General features: G+C 47.6%; 1 protein-coding gene across 2 annotated transcripts in view; it reads left to right on the top strand.

Annotated features, from left to right (window-relative positions):
- CLTCL1 (clathrin heavy chain like 1) overlaps nucleotides 1-14,436 on the top strand; it is an 804,099-nt gene that overhangs the window by 495,764 nt on the left and 293,899 nt on the right. Inside the window, exons 19-20 of one of the 2 annotated variants that reach the window (XM_069619951.1) lie at nucleotides 605-750; nucleotides 4,670-4,853. In XM_069619951.1, coding sequence (XP_069476052.1) covers nucleotides 605-750; nucleotides 4,670-4,853 — 330 coding nt within the window. Of the gene's footprint in view, nucleotides 1-601; nucleotides 751-4,669; nucleotides 4,854-14,436 lie in introns of both variants that reach the window. The other variant, XM_069619950.1, reaches the window with a different exon arrangement.

Raw genomic sequence — 14,436 nt, 5'->3', positions numbered from 1 at the left:
AGAAACTAGCTGGGCTTGACGGTGGCAAGTTGTTGGCTTGCCCACTGTTTCTACTCGGCATGCTCCATTTAACAGGAGATTAGAAAACGGGAGAGTTGCAGTCATTTGGGGTTAGAGGCCTTCAACAGCCAACCTAGTGTTTTTTAGTGACATTAACTATTTGCTGAATTTGGATCGTCTTCTGTCTTATTTCCCGGGGCAGGTATCACTTTACTAAATGCAACCCCCTGGCTATTGTCCCTGTTTAGCCCTTGGGTAATCCGTCTCGGCATGGGGGCTAGAAGGATTACGCATGGAGCATCAAGCCGGATGCATGAAACAACCATGGGAGCGGAGAGCATTGCACTGCTTCTGACCGTGTAGTCTGCCCTCCTGACATGGGGAAGGAACATCCCTCTTCCAGGACTCTCAATCTGTTGCAACCATGACCTCCACTAAATGCAGTGCACTGGGTTTCTACAAATCCTTCTTGAAGCGTTACTCATTGTGTCTCTGAATGTGCACCTATTCAAACCAGCGCACGGGTCACGCTCTCTAAAGTCATGTCCTATCATGTGATGCATAAATGAGTTTCTGAGGTTCCTCTTTCTGCCCATGGAAGCAGGTAGTGCAGACCGCTCTGTCGGAGACCCAGGACCCGGAAGAGGTATCGGTCACAGTGAAGGCGTTCATGACAGCAGATCTCCCCAACGAGCTGATTGAGCTGCTTGAGAAAATAGTGCTGGAGAACTCTGTTTTCAGCGAGCACAGGTAAGGATTGGAGCGCTGTCTGCTGGGTCAGCATGAGAATGCATGTTGGGTGGATGATGAACTTATTAAGAGCACTAATTGGCTCGTAGGTTTACCACGTTCTCGAATTTATTTGTATAGCGCCTAAGCTTAGGGTGAGATTTAAAAAGTAAAAAACCGGGTCAGAGCAACTAAGGTAAAAGTGGGACTAACTCTTGAAAGCGTCTGTCAAGGCACTACACATCAGTAGTGTTTGGAGGAGAAGGGGGTTCGAGCTTTCGCCTCACTCACCTTCATACTCTGTGGTGTGCCCCAAGGCTCTTGCCTCTCCCCCACCCTCTACATTATCTTCACACGGCCCTCTTCCTCATCCTCAACGCTATGGGTATTTCCCACACCAACTACGCTGACGATACCCGGATCCTCCGTACCCTCACTAGTAACTACGACACTGACTCCTTGACCCTTAACAACCTCTACAACACCATCCAAGCCTGGATGTCAGACAATGGACTGCCTCAACTCCGACAAGACAGAACTCCTCCCGAGTTCCCCCGACACACTAAAAAGTCTAGCCTCCCAATTCAGTCACTTCACCATTGACACCATCAAAATACATGTCTCAGACTCAGTCAAAACTCTTGGGGGTCTATCTGGATTCCAACTTATCCATGGACAGACAAGTCAACACAATAGCCTCCTCAGCTGCAGATCACGCTAAACTAATCAACGCAGTCGGGCCCTTTCTCTCCAAAGAGAACTGCACAAACATAGCCAGAGCCATCACTGGCTCCAGGCTAGACTACTGCGCTAAAAACCTGGAAAGGCTACAAGTCATTCAGAATAGTGCTCTCCGTGCAGCCCAAGGCATTGCTAAAAGATAACACATTTCGGAGGCTATAAAACTAGCTCACTGGCTCCCAATAAAGTAAAGAAAAGTCTTCAAAGCTCTGACACTGACACACAAGTGCATCCACCTCACTGCTCCCGATTACCTCTCACAAAGGATCCAGCCCATCTCCTCTACAAGGCCAACCAGATCACTCTATACCAACATGCTCTATGTGCCACTAATAAAAAGAGCCAGAGCGGGTGGTTCCAGCTTCCCATATCTTGCACCCACTCACTGGAATGCCCTACCTCCCACAATCTGAGGCAAGGCCTCCCTCATCGCTTTCCGTAAAGCTATGAAAACCATCCTCTTCACGTAAAGCCCCTCGTATCAACATGAATACTATACATATGACCCATTGCATAAGCTGTAATGTAATGACCAATTGCATAAGCTGTAATTATGTCTGTAGTATTTACAATGTACCAACGACTGCTACCATTCCTGTACCTAAGTAACTAAGCTCTTACAAGTAACAGCGCCTCAATGCCCCTGGGCTGTTTGCGCGCTATATAAATAGTGTTACTGTTAAAATGCAGCATTTCTTCTGTGCGAGAACGCATTCCTGCCTGCACCCACTATAAAAAACCAGAACCACTGCAGTTTGCTATTTATTTATTACATTTATGTAGCGCCCCTAACCCTGAGGCATCTGGCTTGTGCTTAAGAATATGGTTGCAGTCGAATACAAACGGTCTTGAACATAAGGAAATTGGTTACACTTACTTTCAAGCTTACTCAAACATTTGTGCTTAAGGAGTTTGTTACATCCAGTTAGTTTCGGGCTTAGTCAAATGCAGTATGCGAGTCCATACAAGTTACATGCAGAGTTGTCAGAGTCTTGGTCCCAAATCAGGTGTTCGTTTAGTGGCAGTTGTGTAGTGAGGTGGTCTTTAGGACCATTAGGGCTGCCTCATCTAATGGGGCGGGAGCAGATATGGGTAGGATTGGAGGTTATTTTTGATGTCTTGTTTGAAGAGCCAGGTTTTGAGTTTTTTGCAGAACAACCAAAGTGAGGGGTCGGTTCTGAGCTCTGGGGGCATGGCATTGCAATAGTTGGCAGTGATAACCGGGATACTGCAGCCTCTTGCTTTTTGTCTTTTTTGAATCTTTGAATGGATAGCTGACCCAGATAGGGTGACTTAGTAGGTCTGGATGGTTGAGCTTTAGTTATTTGATTGGAGAGATAGTGAGGGGCAGTTTTGGACAGGCATTTATGTGTCAATTAGAGTATTTTGAATTTGATGCTGTTTCTGACTGGTAGCCAGTGGATATTTCGTCTAGTAGTTGTGAGCTGATTTTGGGATGCTGAGTGCCGCACGGATAGCATTGTTTTGGACAATCTGAAATTTGGTGATGTTTTTGGCCGAGGAACCTGGAAAGATGGCGTTGCAGTAATAGGTCCTGGAGAAGATCAAGGTTCTAGCCAGTGTGATGCAGTTCTCTATGGTTAGTAGAGGTTTGCAGGCGGTGATGACTTTGGCTGTGTATGCAGAGGCTGATATTATGGCGTTTACTTGCTGGGTGAGAGTTAGTGCAGAGTCTAGGTAAACCCCGAGGGTTTGGACCTCTTTGGCCACTGTGGTTATGTTCCCATCGATGACAAAGGATATGTAGGTGGATGGGAGGTTCTTCAGTTTAGATGGGCTGCCTATGATCAGGATATCTGTTTTATAGTCGTATTCTGCCATCCAGGCTTGTATGGCAGAATAGATGGCGGTCAGGGATTTGGAGTCAGCGTCGTGGTTGCCTGTGATGGGTATGAGTATCTGGGTGTCGTCAGCAAAGTTTGTATATGTGACACCCAATTTGTCGAGTCGGTCAAAGAGGGGTTTTGTGAACGCGTTGTAAAGCGTAGGGTAGACGCAAGATCCTTGTGGAACCCTGCATGTGACTGGGGGAAGACTCTCCTGGAGCAATTTGACAGGAATGATTCAATCCAGCTTATGGCATTGTTTGAGAAGTGGGCATCACTGGGAAGGTGGCGGCATAGGATGTTATGGTTCACCAAGTCAAAGGCTGCCGAGAGATTCAGCAGGAGGAGGATGGCAAGGTTGCCTCTGTCTCTAAATTGATCCATTTGGATTTTGCGATCAACCAAGGCTGTTTCAGTCCCCTGGCCAGTTCTAAAACCTGATTGGCAAAGGCCAAGTAGATTGTGCTTTACGGGGGTAGTTCTGAAGTTGTATGTAAGCCACAAGATTTTCAGTAACAAGGGCACTGTGGTGATGGGCCTATAGTTTGTTGGAACATTGGGGTCCAGGGTGGGTTTCTTCAATAGTGGAAGTACCCATGCTTCCTTCAGGTTTTCTGCTCCTTTGTTGGAGGTAAAGGAATTGTTAATTAAGGATGTGATGAACGGGGCTTTGTTATTGGCGCAGTCTTTGACCAGTGTGGCTGGGCAGATGTCTCATTGACATTTTGAAGGTTTGAGGCCTTTTATGTAGGAACATAATCTTGAGAAAGGGGGACAGAGCACCAAATACCGAGACAGTCCCTCCAAAACCGGGACGTCTGGTCACTCTACCTAAGCACTAACTACCATTGTCATGCCTCAAAGCAGTGCTCCAGATTGTCAGGAACCGCCCTAGTGCCACCTCAAACTGCTGGAGTGGGTATAGGGAAAGAGCCAGAGAGGAAGGTGGGATGATTAAATAGGTGAGTCTGGAATATAAATCTGTGGTGACGTTGAAAGTAGACAAGGGCTGTTAGTGAGTAAGGAGAGGAGCAAGTAAAAGATATACCTTAATTGAAAGATTTCAGGATAACAGTTAAGGGCGGTTTCTTCACCATACTATCAGCAGACTCTCTGCGCTCTCCCTCTTTTTGTTACTTCTCCTTTCCTCCCCATCAATTATGAGGACACTGGAGCCCACAGTATGAGCGGGCAATGATCTTATTTGCTGAAAACCTGGACATTGACTGCTTCTTTTCACTCCCTCCTTTGTACTCAAGTATCCCTTTTGGCAAATGTGCCCCCTGCACTCTAGTCCAGGGTCTCCCGCTGCCATGATTTAGGTCTGTGTGCTTTGTTCACTTTCCTTCCAGGAATCTGCAGAACCTTCTTATCCTGACTGCTATTAAGGCTGACCGCACTCGCGTGATGGAGTACATCAATCGGCTGGACAACTATGATGCTCCAGACATTGCCAACATCGCCATAAGCAACGAGCTGTTCGAAGAGGCCTTTGCGATCTTCCGGAAGTTTGATGTTAACACTTCTGCCATACAAGTAAGTGAGAAAGATAAGGTTGTACAAAGAGACCATGGCCTGTGTAAGGCACCTTGCAGAATACACCCCATTGCTTGGTCTTTTATTACACACGCTGAGACAGTATGCTGCAAGAAGTGAAAGGCCTGAAGTTTGGTCTTAAATCGCTCTACTGCTTAGCTTGATGCTGTCCATTTGCACACGCCCCCATCCACCCCCTCCCCCACTCTGGCGCTTGGGGTTTGGCCTCCAACTATTGGAATGATGAGCAGATCACAGCAGAGATAAAGATTTTGACTGCTGCAGCCACCTATTAGGTGAAGCGGTGGGGAGCGCCCCTAAAGAAGACATATAGCCCTTGTTTTACAAAAAACCACTGAGGCCTTACTGGTACAAATAGGTGTGCATACTGGGACACGCCTTAACCCTGTAGCCTGAGCTAGATGACACTTAACTAGTAAGAGGTCCTGTTTTCCATTTGGTGTTAACCCATAATTTCTGCTGTTAGAACCAGCCACACTATAATGAAACCAGGGGTGAGCCAGGCTACTGCCCAGCTCTCTTCATCCTCCTTAACCTCCGCACCACAGCCTTTCCCAGATCTACCTTAGATAGAGGGCAAGAGTGACAGAGGGAGGGGAACCGTGATAGGGAAACCTTAGTCTGCAGCTGTGAGTTGTTTGTTGGAGGGGGAATGGGAAACTGTTGGCGCAAAAATCAATTTTAGGGATTCTACTATGCCATTTTATGGGACTCCTGAACTTTTTGCCCCTCCTGTCTCCCCCCCCAACCCCTTCTTTCGTTTTTAGGATCACTGACTTCTTTTTGTGGTCGGAGGCAAGGCGGGGCTTTCAACCAAAGGAATGACCAAGCTCTCTAAAGAGGTAGCTATGGCAGAGCAGTCAGGCTTAACTCAATTGGGGGGGGGGGGTGGCTGTTAGTGAAGTACGCTATTCCTAGTAGTTGCCCCAATAAAATACATCACACTGGTGTGCTATAAAATATACACTATAAATGAACACAAGAAGCTATAACGTCAAATAATTACTAGAAGTCTAACATAATGCACAGTCGCCCGTTTTGTCGCGGTTTATTATACGGTCACACGCAAGTCTGGGATCTCCTTCCCCCTACAATGAATGTGGTACACAATAAAAATGCTTTTATTTCTATCGTTCAGGTCCTTAGGCTTCCAACCCGTCTCACACACAACCTCAACAAATACCCAGTTCCCCAATGGACTAAGAACCAGGCCGGTGTGTATTAATAGGATATTTATTAATTAATTAAGGCAAATTAGAACACAGATTACATCAGCCAGTCATTTGTGGCAAAACAAAGACAAAATATCCTTTTTAGTAAAGTCCCAACACAGAGATGACACCAGACTATGCAATTACAATAGCTACCTTTTACATCACCCCCCCCCCCCCCAATACAAGGAAAGGACTGTTCAAAGCACACAAGGAAAATGAATGCAACTGGAATTCTACTTTTGTCCCAGCAACCCTCACCCCTCAAACATCCACTAGGCTTGATTCTTTTGTATGGAAGGCAGTGGCAAGAACACAAAGGAAAAATCGTATTTGGGATATGATTCACAGAAACAATATGACAGGAAGAAAGGTAAGGGGAAAATTTGTTTTTAAGAGTACAATGGTAAAATCGGTTGATTATTTAGCCCCACTGCTATAGGAAAGAATAGATGGAAATGGGGAATTTGTTTTCCTTACAACTAAAAGGACAGGCAGGGCTTTGGGGAATATTAGTCGGCACACAATGGGAAAATCGTATTTTGGACTATTTTATTACAGAGGCAATAGAGGAGATAAATGCAATGGGAAAAATGTGTGTTGCTACACCTGACAATAACACACCGGCTTTAGGGCTATTACCAGAACAGAATGGGAAAATCGATTATGAGTAGGTTAGCTCAATTTAAATGTGAGAAATAAAATGCAAATGGCAGCTTGTTTTTTAGCTCACAATGTGAAAATAGGAACTATTTTGTTGTGCACCTTACAATGGCAACACAGGTGGAAATAGGGCTTGGGGTTTAATTGTTTTGGCAAATATTTGACTATACTGGCTCACACTGGGAAAAGATTGTTCGTTTCGAATGCCAACAATACAGATCCTGTGAATTAAATGGGGGAATTAATTGATTTACTTTGATCAATAGGCTAAAGATCTACACAGGCAAACTGGATTTTTCAATGGGGAAAGAACTAAGATACACCGGCAAACAGGGGATTTTGCAATGTGGAAATATCTTGGGCAATGCTGAAAGAATACAGGGCATACAATCTATGGATGGGGTATTTCTACTTACAGGAGAGGTCTGGACTGAGCATCAGAGCATCGGGACCCACTGCTGGGACAGCCAAAAGGGGTCAGTCGAAGGTCTCCTCTCCTTCCTCCAAGGGTCCCAATCATTCTGTCTCCTGTCTCCACTGCAAGATTAGGCCTGTCTCTGCTGGCATGTTCACACCCGTTTTCGGCAACAGGACACCTCATGGAATTAGTGGGAAAAGTCCAGGTCTGAGGCAAGCTGACGGTTATAGTGCAAATGACATCACTAACTTGTCATAATTCCTGCAGAAGGCTCCACCATAGCAATATGGAAAAAAAGAGCGCTAAAATACGAGATACAGACCAGGTTCTCCCCCTTACTGCCTGTAAAATTCATACCTGGTGTCCCACTAACCGCTGAGAGAGTGTATCTGGATTGGGTTGACAAATTAAAAATATGGAGGACCTCTTTATCGAGGGGCACTTCCTTACCCCCCCAACAAGCCAAAGACCGCAGAGCCTCCACCGCACTAGATATGTTCCTATATTTCTGCCTCAGAGGCGCCCTACAAACGCTTCTTCCAGCATTCCCGCAAAAACCTGAGACATGGCAGTTACTCCATGGGGTCATCCAATCACAAGGAGAGGGCAAACTGTTCTCGATGTTATACAAATCTCTACTAACGGGGACAGCCCCAAACCCGACGGCACCTAAGGCGAGGTGGGAGAGGGCTCTTCGGATCACAATCCCAGATGAAGAATGGGACTAGGTCCTAGCACAAACACAAAAGATATCACTAAATACAAGATATAAACTAATACACCTGATATTCATACACCAGACATATCACACTACCGCCAGAATTCACCAAGGGTCCCACCCCGACCATACAACAGTAGATGAAAGACATAACGTACAGTCAAGACACTGAAACAAACTTCATAAAGCTACTACCTCTACACGCAAGACCCCCCCCCCGACAGCTTTTTTGTCTTAAATACCAAAACTAAAGGTTTAAAAACAAAAAAAAAAAAATATTCCTGCAGAAGGGATTGTTTAATGCTCACTGTTAGGCAAGGTTTGTATGCAGTACCCTTTGGGAACACTACAAACAACTATGACTACAGGTATAGGCAAACCAACCTTTGGTATAAGCTTGTACTGCACAGTTTTGGTATCGTGTTGAGCAGCCAGGAAATGTGAACTGTAGCGGAGTTAGTCAAAGATTCACAGTTACAGGTATTCAAGTAAACTCTTACACTCAAGGTTTCTTGCATAAACAATTATTTATCAGGCAGTTATAAAGCCTTCTTCAGAAGGGAGCAATAGAAAACACACAAATACACTTCAATACTTTGAGTTTCTGAATCAAACAAGACCCTTTTGCGATGGCCCACAGACACAATCTACACCCACTGGTGACTAGGGACATTAATATCGTACTGTTGGCATTCAGAACACTTAGTGTACATTATTGAAGTATATTTGTGTGTTTCTATTCTATTGATACAAGTTCCAACTCAAATAATAACATTCCTTTTGCCCGTAGTTTCTCACTGTTGGGTCCCTGGAGAATGTCTCCCTTCTCCATGTATCTTGTTCCCAGTGCCTGGGGAATTTCTCAGTTCTGTCCTTCCTTGGCTTTGCAGTAGACCACATCACAGGGTATAGCTTCCTTTCCGTGATCTCTTGGCTTGAAGTTTCACCGTAGTAGTGGGAATATTTTTCCCAAGGCCCTTTTCCCACAGTTCACGAAGGCTTGGGGGTAATGTGGGGGGGACGGGACGGGGGGGGGCGATGACTGCGATATACAGTATTTATATCGAATCCGTTATATTGAATGCTTGTATCTTGAGTATTTTTTTTATAACTAAAACCTTTGTCGAATGCATTTTGGGGTGGGGTAAAGTGTTCAATTTTTTCGGGAAACTTTTGAGGTGGGCTTATAGTGGTGATAAACAGGGGTTTGGGGGATTTACCCCCCAAAATGCATTCACTATAAAGGTTTTTGTTATAAAATACTCTGTGCTTTCACTAAAACTGATTTTGATATAAAGACATGTAACCAATGACTCCCTTCCCCAGACTTGGTTCATTAACCTGCCAAGCATGCTCTTGTTCTCACAATGTCCACAATGCCAGGGGTAATGACTGTTTCCCCTGGCTTTTCTGCTGATTATATAGCAGACCTGGTTCATTATCCCGCCCGGTACTGCTATTGTCAATATAACTATTATACTTTTTTTTCTGTAGGTGGAGGGGGAGGTTGGGTGGGAGGGGGTCTTCAGGTGCAATTATTACGTCTTTTTTCCAGGCTCTGTTGTCAGCATTGTTCTCTAGGGTACTTCCACCCTTTTTTATAGGGCCCAGGCCCTTCTCTCCCCACCAGCTAGCCCCAGCAAGCCCCTACCTCCACCGAGGTTTGGGCTCCGGCAGGTCCCAGGACTCAATTTCCTCTGTCCCGTGCTCTGTGTGGTCCTCTCCAGCTACAGCTTCTCTGTTGCTGCTGCTCCCTGCTGGTCTGCCTTTGACATGGACCCTGTGGTCACTTTTCTTCTGTTGGTTTCAGTAGCCTGCTTGTCGTTGGGGGAAGGGTCGTCCTTTCTCTTCTGACCCTTTTCAGAGGCTTCACCTTCTCGCTTCGCGTGTCGGTTTCCCGGTCTCTCCTTTGCTGGACCGCCAACCTGCTTGCGGCTGCTCTTCGAGGAAGTGCTGAACACCACCTTCAGTCTTTCTTTCCTTTTTATGTTCCACTTGCTCACATATTGTTCCTTTTGACTAGAATGCTGGTTTTGGTTCTGCAGAGTGTTCATTACTCCACTCCTCTTCACCTTGGTACTGATGTTATTCACAACTAGGTTACTTGGATTCTTCTTTGTCCCAGTCTTCACATATGACTCGCATGGGTAGTTTCTACTCTTACTCGTCTCTGTACTTTTCAAAGAGGTCAAATGATCTACCCATCTCAAGTACATGGAAGTGTGGGAATCATAGTACCCTGTATAGAGTAGGAGGATGAGGGAGGTTTTGGTATAATTTGAACATACTGCGTTCTCCCCGGATAGTCATCCCTAGTCCCATATGGGGGAGGGGGATCCCTCCCCATGGGATCCACCCGCTGAGAACCACTTCCAGGGGGATTATCGGCTAGTGGCCTCGCCTCATAGGAAGGGGCTGCCTGTAGGGGAGAAGGGATGACATCAAAGGATTAGTCACAGTACTGGAGGCGTTGGTTTCTGAGCACCTGGCACAGGAACAGCAAAACAACCTTGTAAGTATACATTTTACAGAGCAAGTTACAGGATGAAGCCATCTGGTGACCCAGAAGACCCAAAAAAAGTCAAACAACCTTTATTCGACTTCAGTATTTAGTGTTTGCCTTCGACTGCGGGGAGGGCTCAAGGCAACAGATTTCCGCCAGGACGTGCAAACCAGAGTTTTGGACATCCCCTTCGACGGGAACAACAGTGGATGAGTCACTTCAGGCCATCAAGGCCGACACAGAGACAGCGCGGGGCCTTGGGAGTTTTGCAGCAACGATGGCTACCCTTTCGGAACTCCGGAGGCATGCAAGGTGCCTCCAAAGGATTCGGCGGTGGCTCCTACGTACCGCCAGGCAGCCTGTTCCTCGTCGCAAGAGGCCTACAGAGGGCGCGGCAAGTCCAGAGGATCTCGCCGTCGCCAAGGAGGCCAGGGCGGCAAGGCCGCCGCCAAGCAGGACTGAACCGGCCGTAGCGTCGGGGCCCCCACCTGAGCTCCCCGGTGGGAGGCCGGCTGGCGAAGTTCGTCAGCGTGTGGTAGTCCATCTCCACCGACCGTTGGGTGCTGGATGCCCTGGCCCAGAGGCACTCTCTCAAATTTCTAAAGAAGTGCCCCCGCATTCCTCCCATGGCCAGGAAGGAAAATCACGTCCCTCAACTGATGTTAGAAGTAAGGGCGATGCTCAAGAAAGGTGCCATCGAGCTCGTCCCAAAGAGGCTCTGGGGCTCCGGAGTATACTCAAGATACTTCCTCGTCCGAAAGAAAACAGGCGGTTGGCACCCCATCCTAGACCTGCGTCGGTTAAACAAATACATCAAGGCCCAGAAGTTTCCGGATGGTCACCCTCCAGCACGTGCTGGGACAGCTGGAGGAAGGCGACTTCCTATCGTCGCTGGACTTGGAGGATGCTTACTTCCACATCCCCATTATAAAAGGACACCAAGAGTTTCTCAGATTCGTAGTCCAAGGCCGGCACTACCAATTCAAGGCGCTGCCATTCGGATTGAAGTCGGCGCCCAGGGTATTTACCAAGTTCATAGCACCATTGGCGGCGCCGCTGCAGGGGATCCACGTTTACCCCTACCTGGACGATTGGCTCATCCGAGCAAGGACAAGGGAGCTTGCCATCGAGCACACGGGGAAGACCGTCCAACTGCTCACAGATCTGGGATTCTCCATCAACTTCCTCAAATCCCACCTGGTTCCGTCACAGGTCGCACTGTTTCTGGGAGCCAGGCTCGATACAGTGGCATGATTGGCCTCTCCGTCGGATGAAAGGACGAAGGCCATCCTGGGCAAGGTGCAGCGCCTGCTGGCCACGGACGTGTCCAGGGTGAGGTGTAAGTCCCTTCTCGGCATGATGTCGTCTTACATCCACCTGGTGTGCCTATGCAGGCTGCGGATGCGTCCTCTACAGGAGTTCCTCGACGCCCGTTGGATGCAAGCGGTGGGCAGCTTCGAAGAAAAGATCCCGCTCAACGAGGTCTTCCGCCAAGCTATTAGGTGGTGGAGCACCCGTGCGCGTCTCGCGGCGGGCGCAGACTTTCAGACCCCAGCACACCAGGAGACAGTGACGACGGATGCCTACCTGGAGGGATGGGGCGCGCACACCGGAGATCTTCACGCGAGAGGCCTTTGGCTCTCGGAGGAGAGGTCACTCCACATCCTCGAGCTCAGAGCAGTGTTCTGGGCTCTCAGGTCGTTTCTCCCATCCTACAAGGGCAAGGCGGTGAGGATCTTCACCGACAACACCACCACGATGTTCTACATCCGGAAGCAGGGAGGAACCAGGTCCCCGGCCCTATCCAAGGAGGCCCAGCATCTGTGGCATTGGGCTGTTGCCCAGGGGATGTTTCTGGTGCCATTCCACCTAGCGGGGATAAAGAACACCATCGCTGACTCGCTCAGCAGGGAGCTGCGCTTGTGCCACGAGTGGGAACTGTGTCGGGACCAAGTGTATTGGCTTTTCCGACGATAGGGCAAACCCAAGATCGACCTGTTCGCGACGGCGGCGAACTCAAAGGCCAGAGGTTCGCAAGCAGGTTTCCCTAGCCGAGGAGCATGGGCAATGCTTTCGCGTTCCCCTGGAACAGCCTGTTCCTGTATGCGTTCCCTCTGTTGCTGTTGCTACTGGAACTCGTCAACCAGCTGAAGAGGTCCCAGTGCAGGATGATCCTCGTCGCACCGGCGTGGCCGAGACAGATCTGGTTCCCGGACCTTCTGGACTTGTCAGCGTCCGCCCCCCCCAGTCAAACTACTGACAAACGCAGATCTTCTCTCCAGAGAAGGAGGCGCCATCCTCCATCACGTTCCATGGTCGCTGCACTTGCAGGCCTGGCTTCTGCCTGGGGCCGTGCACAGAAGATTAATCCTCTGCGAATTACAGCCCCTCAAGTGTTGCCGTATCGGCTGTCGCTGGCCAAGGCGGGACTGGCTCATGCCTCCATCAAAATACATCTAGCGGCGATATCCCGCTACACCAGAACTCCTGTACACATTCTCAACTATATACTTCACTTGTTAGACTCCAGGTTAGTATTCAACTCTATAAAGGTCCAACTGGCGGCTTTATCAGCTTATACCACCTCTCAGAGTAAGGTATTGTGGTGGAAGATTCCAATCATTAAGGCATTCATGGAGGGAGTCAAGAGACTCCACCCTCCTATTTCAAACCCACCACCAGGATGGGATCTCAATCTAGTACTAGCAAAGCTCATGGGGCCACCCTTTGAGCCTATGCATAAGTCAAGCTTTAAACACCTGACATATAAGACTGCCTTCTTAGTGGCTATTACTTCCCTAAGAAGAGTTGGTGAATTGCAAGCGTTGTCAGTGCCGGACCCTTTCTTTATCATACATAAAGATAAATTGGTTTTATGTCCTCCTTCTAGGTTCTCACCTAAATTCATTTCTAAATTCCACGTGAACCAATATTGAGCTTCCGGCTTTCTTTCAGAGACCAATTGGCTCAGCTGAGATGAAACTCTACACACTACTGGATGTGAGGAGGGCGGTCCTTCACTACGGTAACAAGACCAGACCGCTTAGAAAAACAGATCAACTGTTCTTCTCTGCCTGGTGCTATGGAGACAGAGACCGCATTTCTAAAAATGCCATCTCCAAATGGATAGTAAGGTATATTCAATTGTGCTATTCATTATCAAACTAGACACTGCCTTTTACATGAAGAGCTCACTCCACAAGGAGCACTGGAGCTACTCTGGATTTTATCGTAAATGTCCCATTAGACAGCATTTGCAAAGCAGCTGCATGGAGCTCAGTACACACTGTTAGGGAGAATACTTATAAGGCTAATTTCCCAAACCTAGTGAGTCCCCCAGTATTAAAAGTAGTATGGATTTTTTGGGATTTGTTTTTTTCTCCTGCTAAGAGTGAGACTCTTTTACTCCCACTCTTAGACATGATTTGAGTTATGTCTTTGACTTATGTGCTTATGGGCTATGGGGTTTCTTTTTACTGCATAGGGTATCATCTGTTTTTCTGTATGTGTGGTACACAGCACCCTCAGTGCAGTACCACAGGGGTGTCAGTGACCCCCAAACATAGACTCCATACCCTGGGACTGACTGTCTCCCAGAGCATGTAAAGTCACCATTGGCTTTACTAGTCCAAAATTGTGAACAGAACCAGTACAAACCATCATATTGTCGAAGTACTGGTAAGGGGTAATTGGGTCTGTTTTCGAGGGGGCACTATCCTGTCCCCCCTCGTCGAGTTTCTGGCTGGTGTCAGTGGTTACTACGCGAAATATTCCACCGGAATATTCTCTATGGGATTTTCCCATTGATTTTAAACGCACCACTTTTTGGTGCAATGTTAAAGATACCGCAGGTTTATTTATTTAATATTAAATCACTGGTTGGGTCTTTTTGCCAGAACTCGATTCTAAAATGGCGTTTGTGTCCGTCTCTGTAACTCTGACCAAGGTCGAGCCCTTTGTTCCACTATTTTGGCGGGCTTCTCCACAGAATCCCTCCAAATGGTGGTACTCTGGGTTCCACAGGAAGGGTGGAGGGGGGAATTGGCACC

This window comes from Ambystoma mexicanum, chromosome 10 (genome assembly GCF_040938575.1).
Source record: "Ambystoma mexicanum isolate Mex_15411 chromosome 10, UKY_AmexF1_1, whole genome shotgun sequence".
NCBI classification, from domain to species: domain Eukaryota; kingdom Metazoa; phylum Chordata; class Amphibia; order Caudata; family Ambystomatidae; genus Ambystoma; species Ambystoma mexicanum.
Note: the sequence above shows the minus strand (reverse complement) of the source record. Positions and strands in the feature narration are given on the sequence as shown.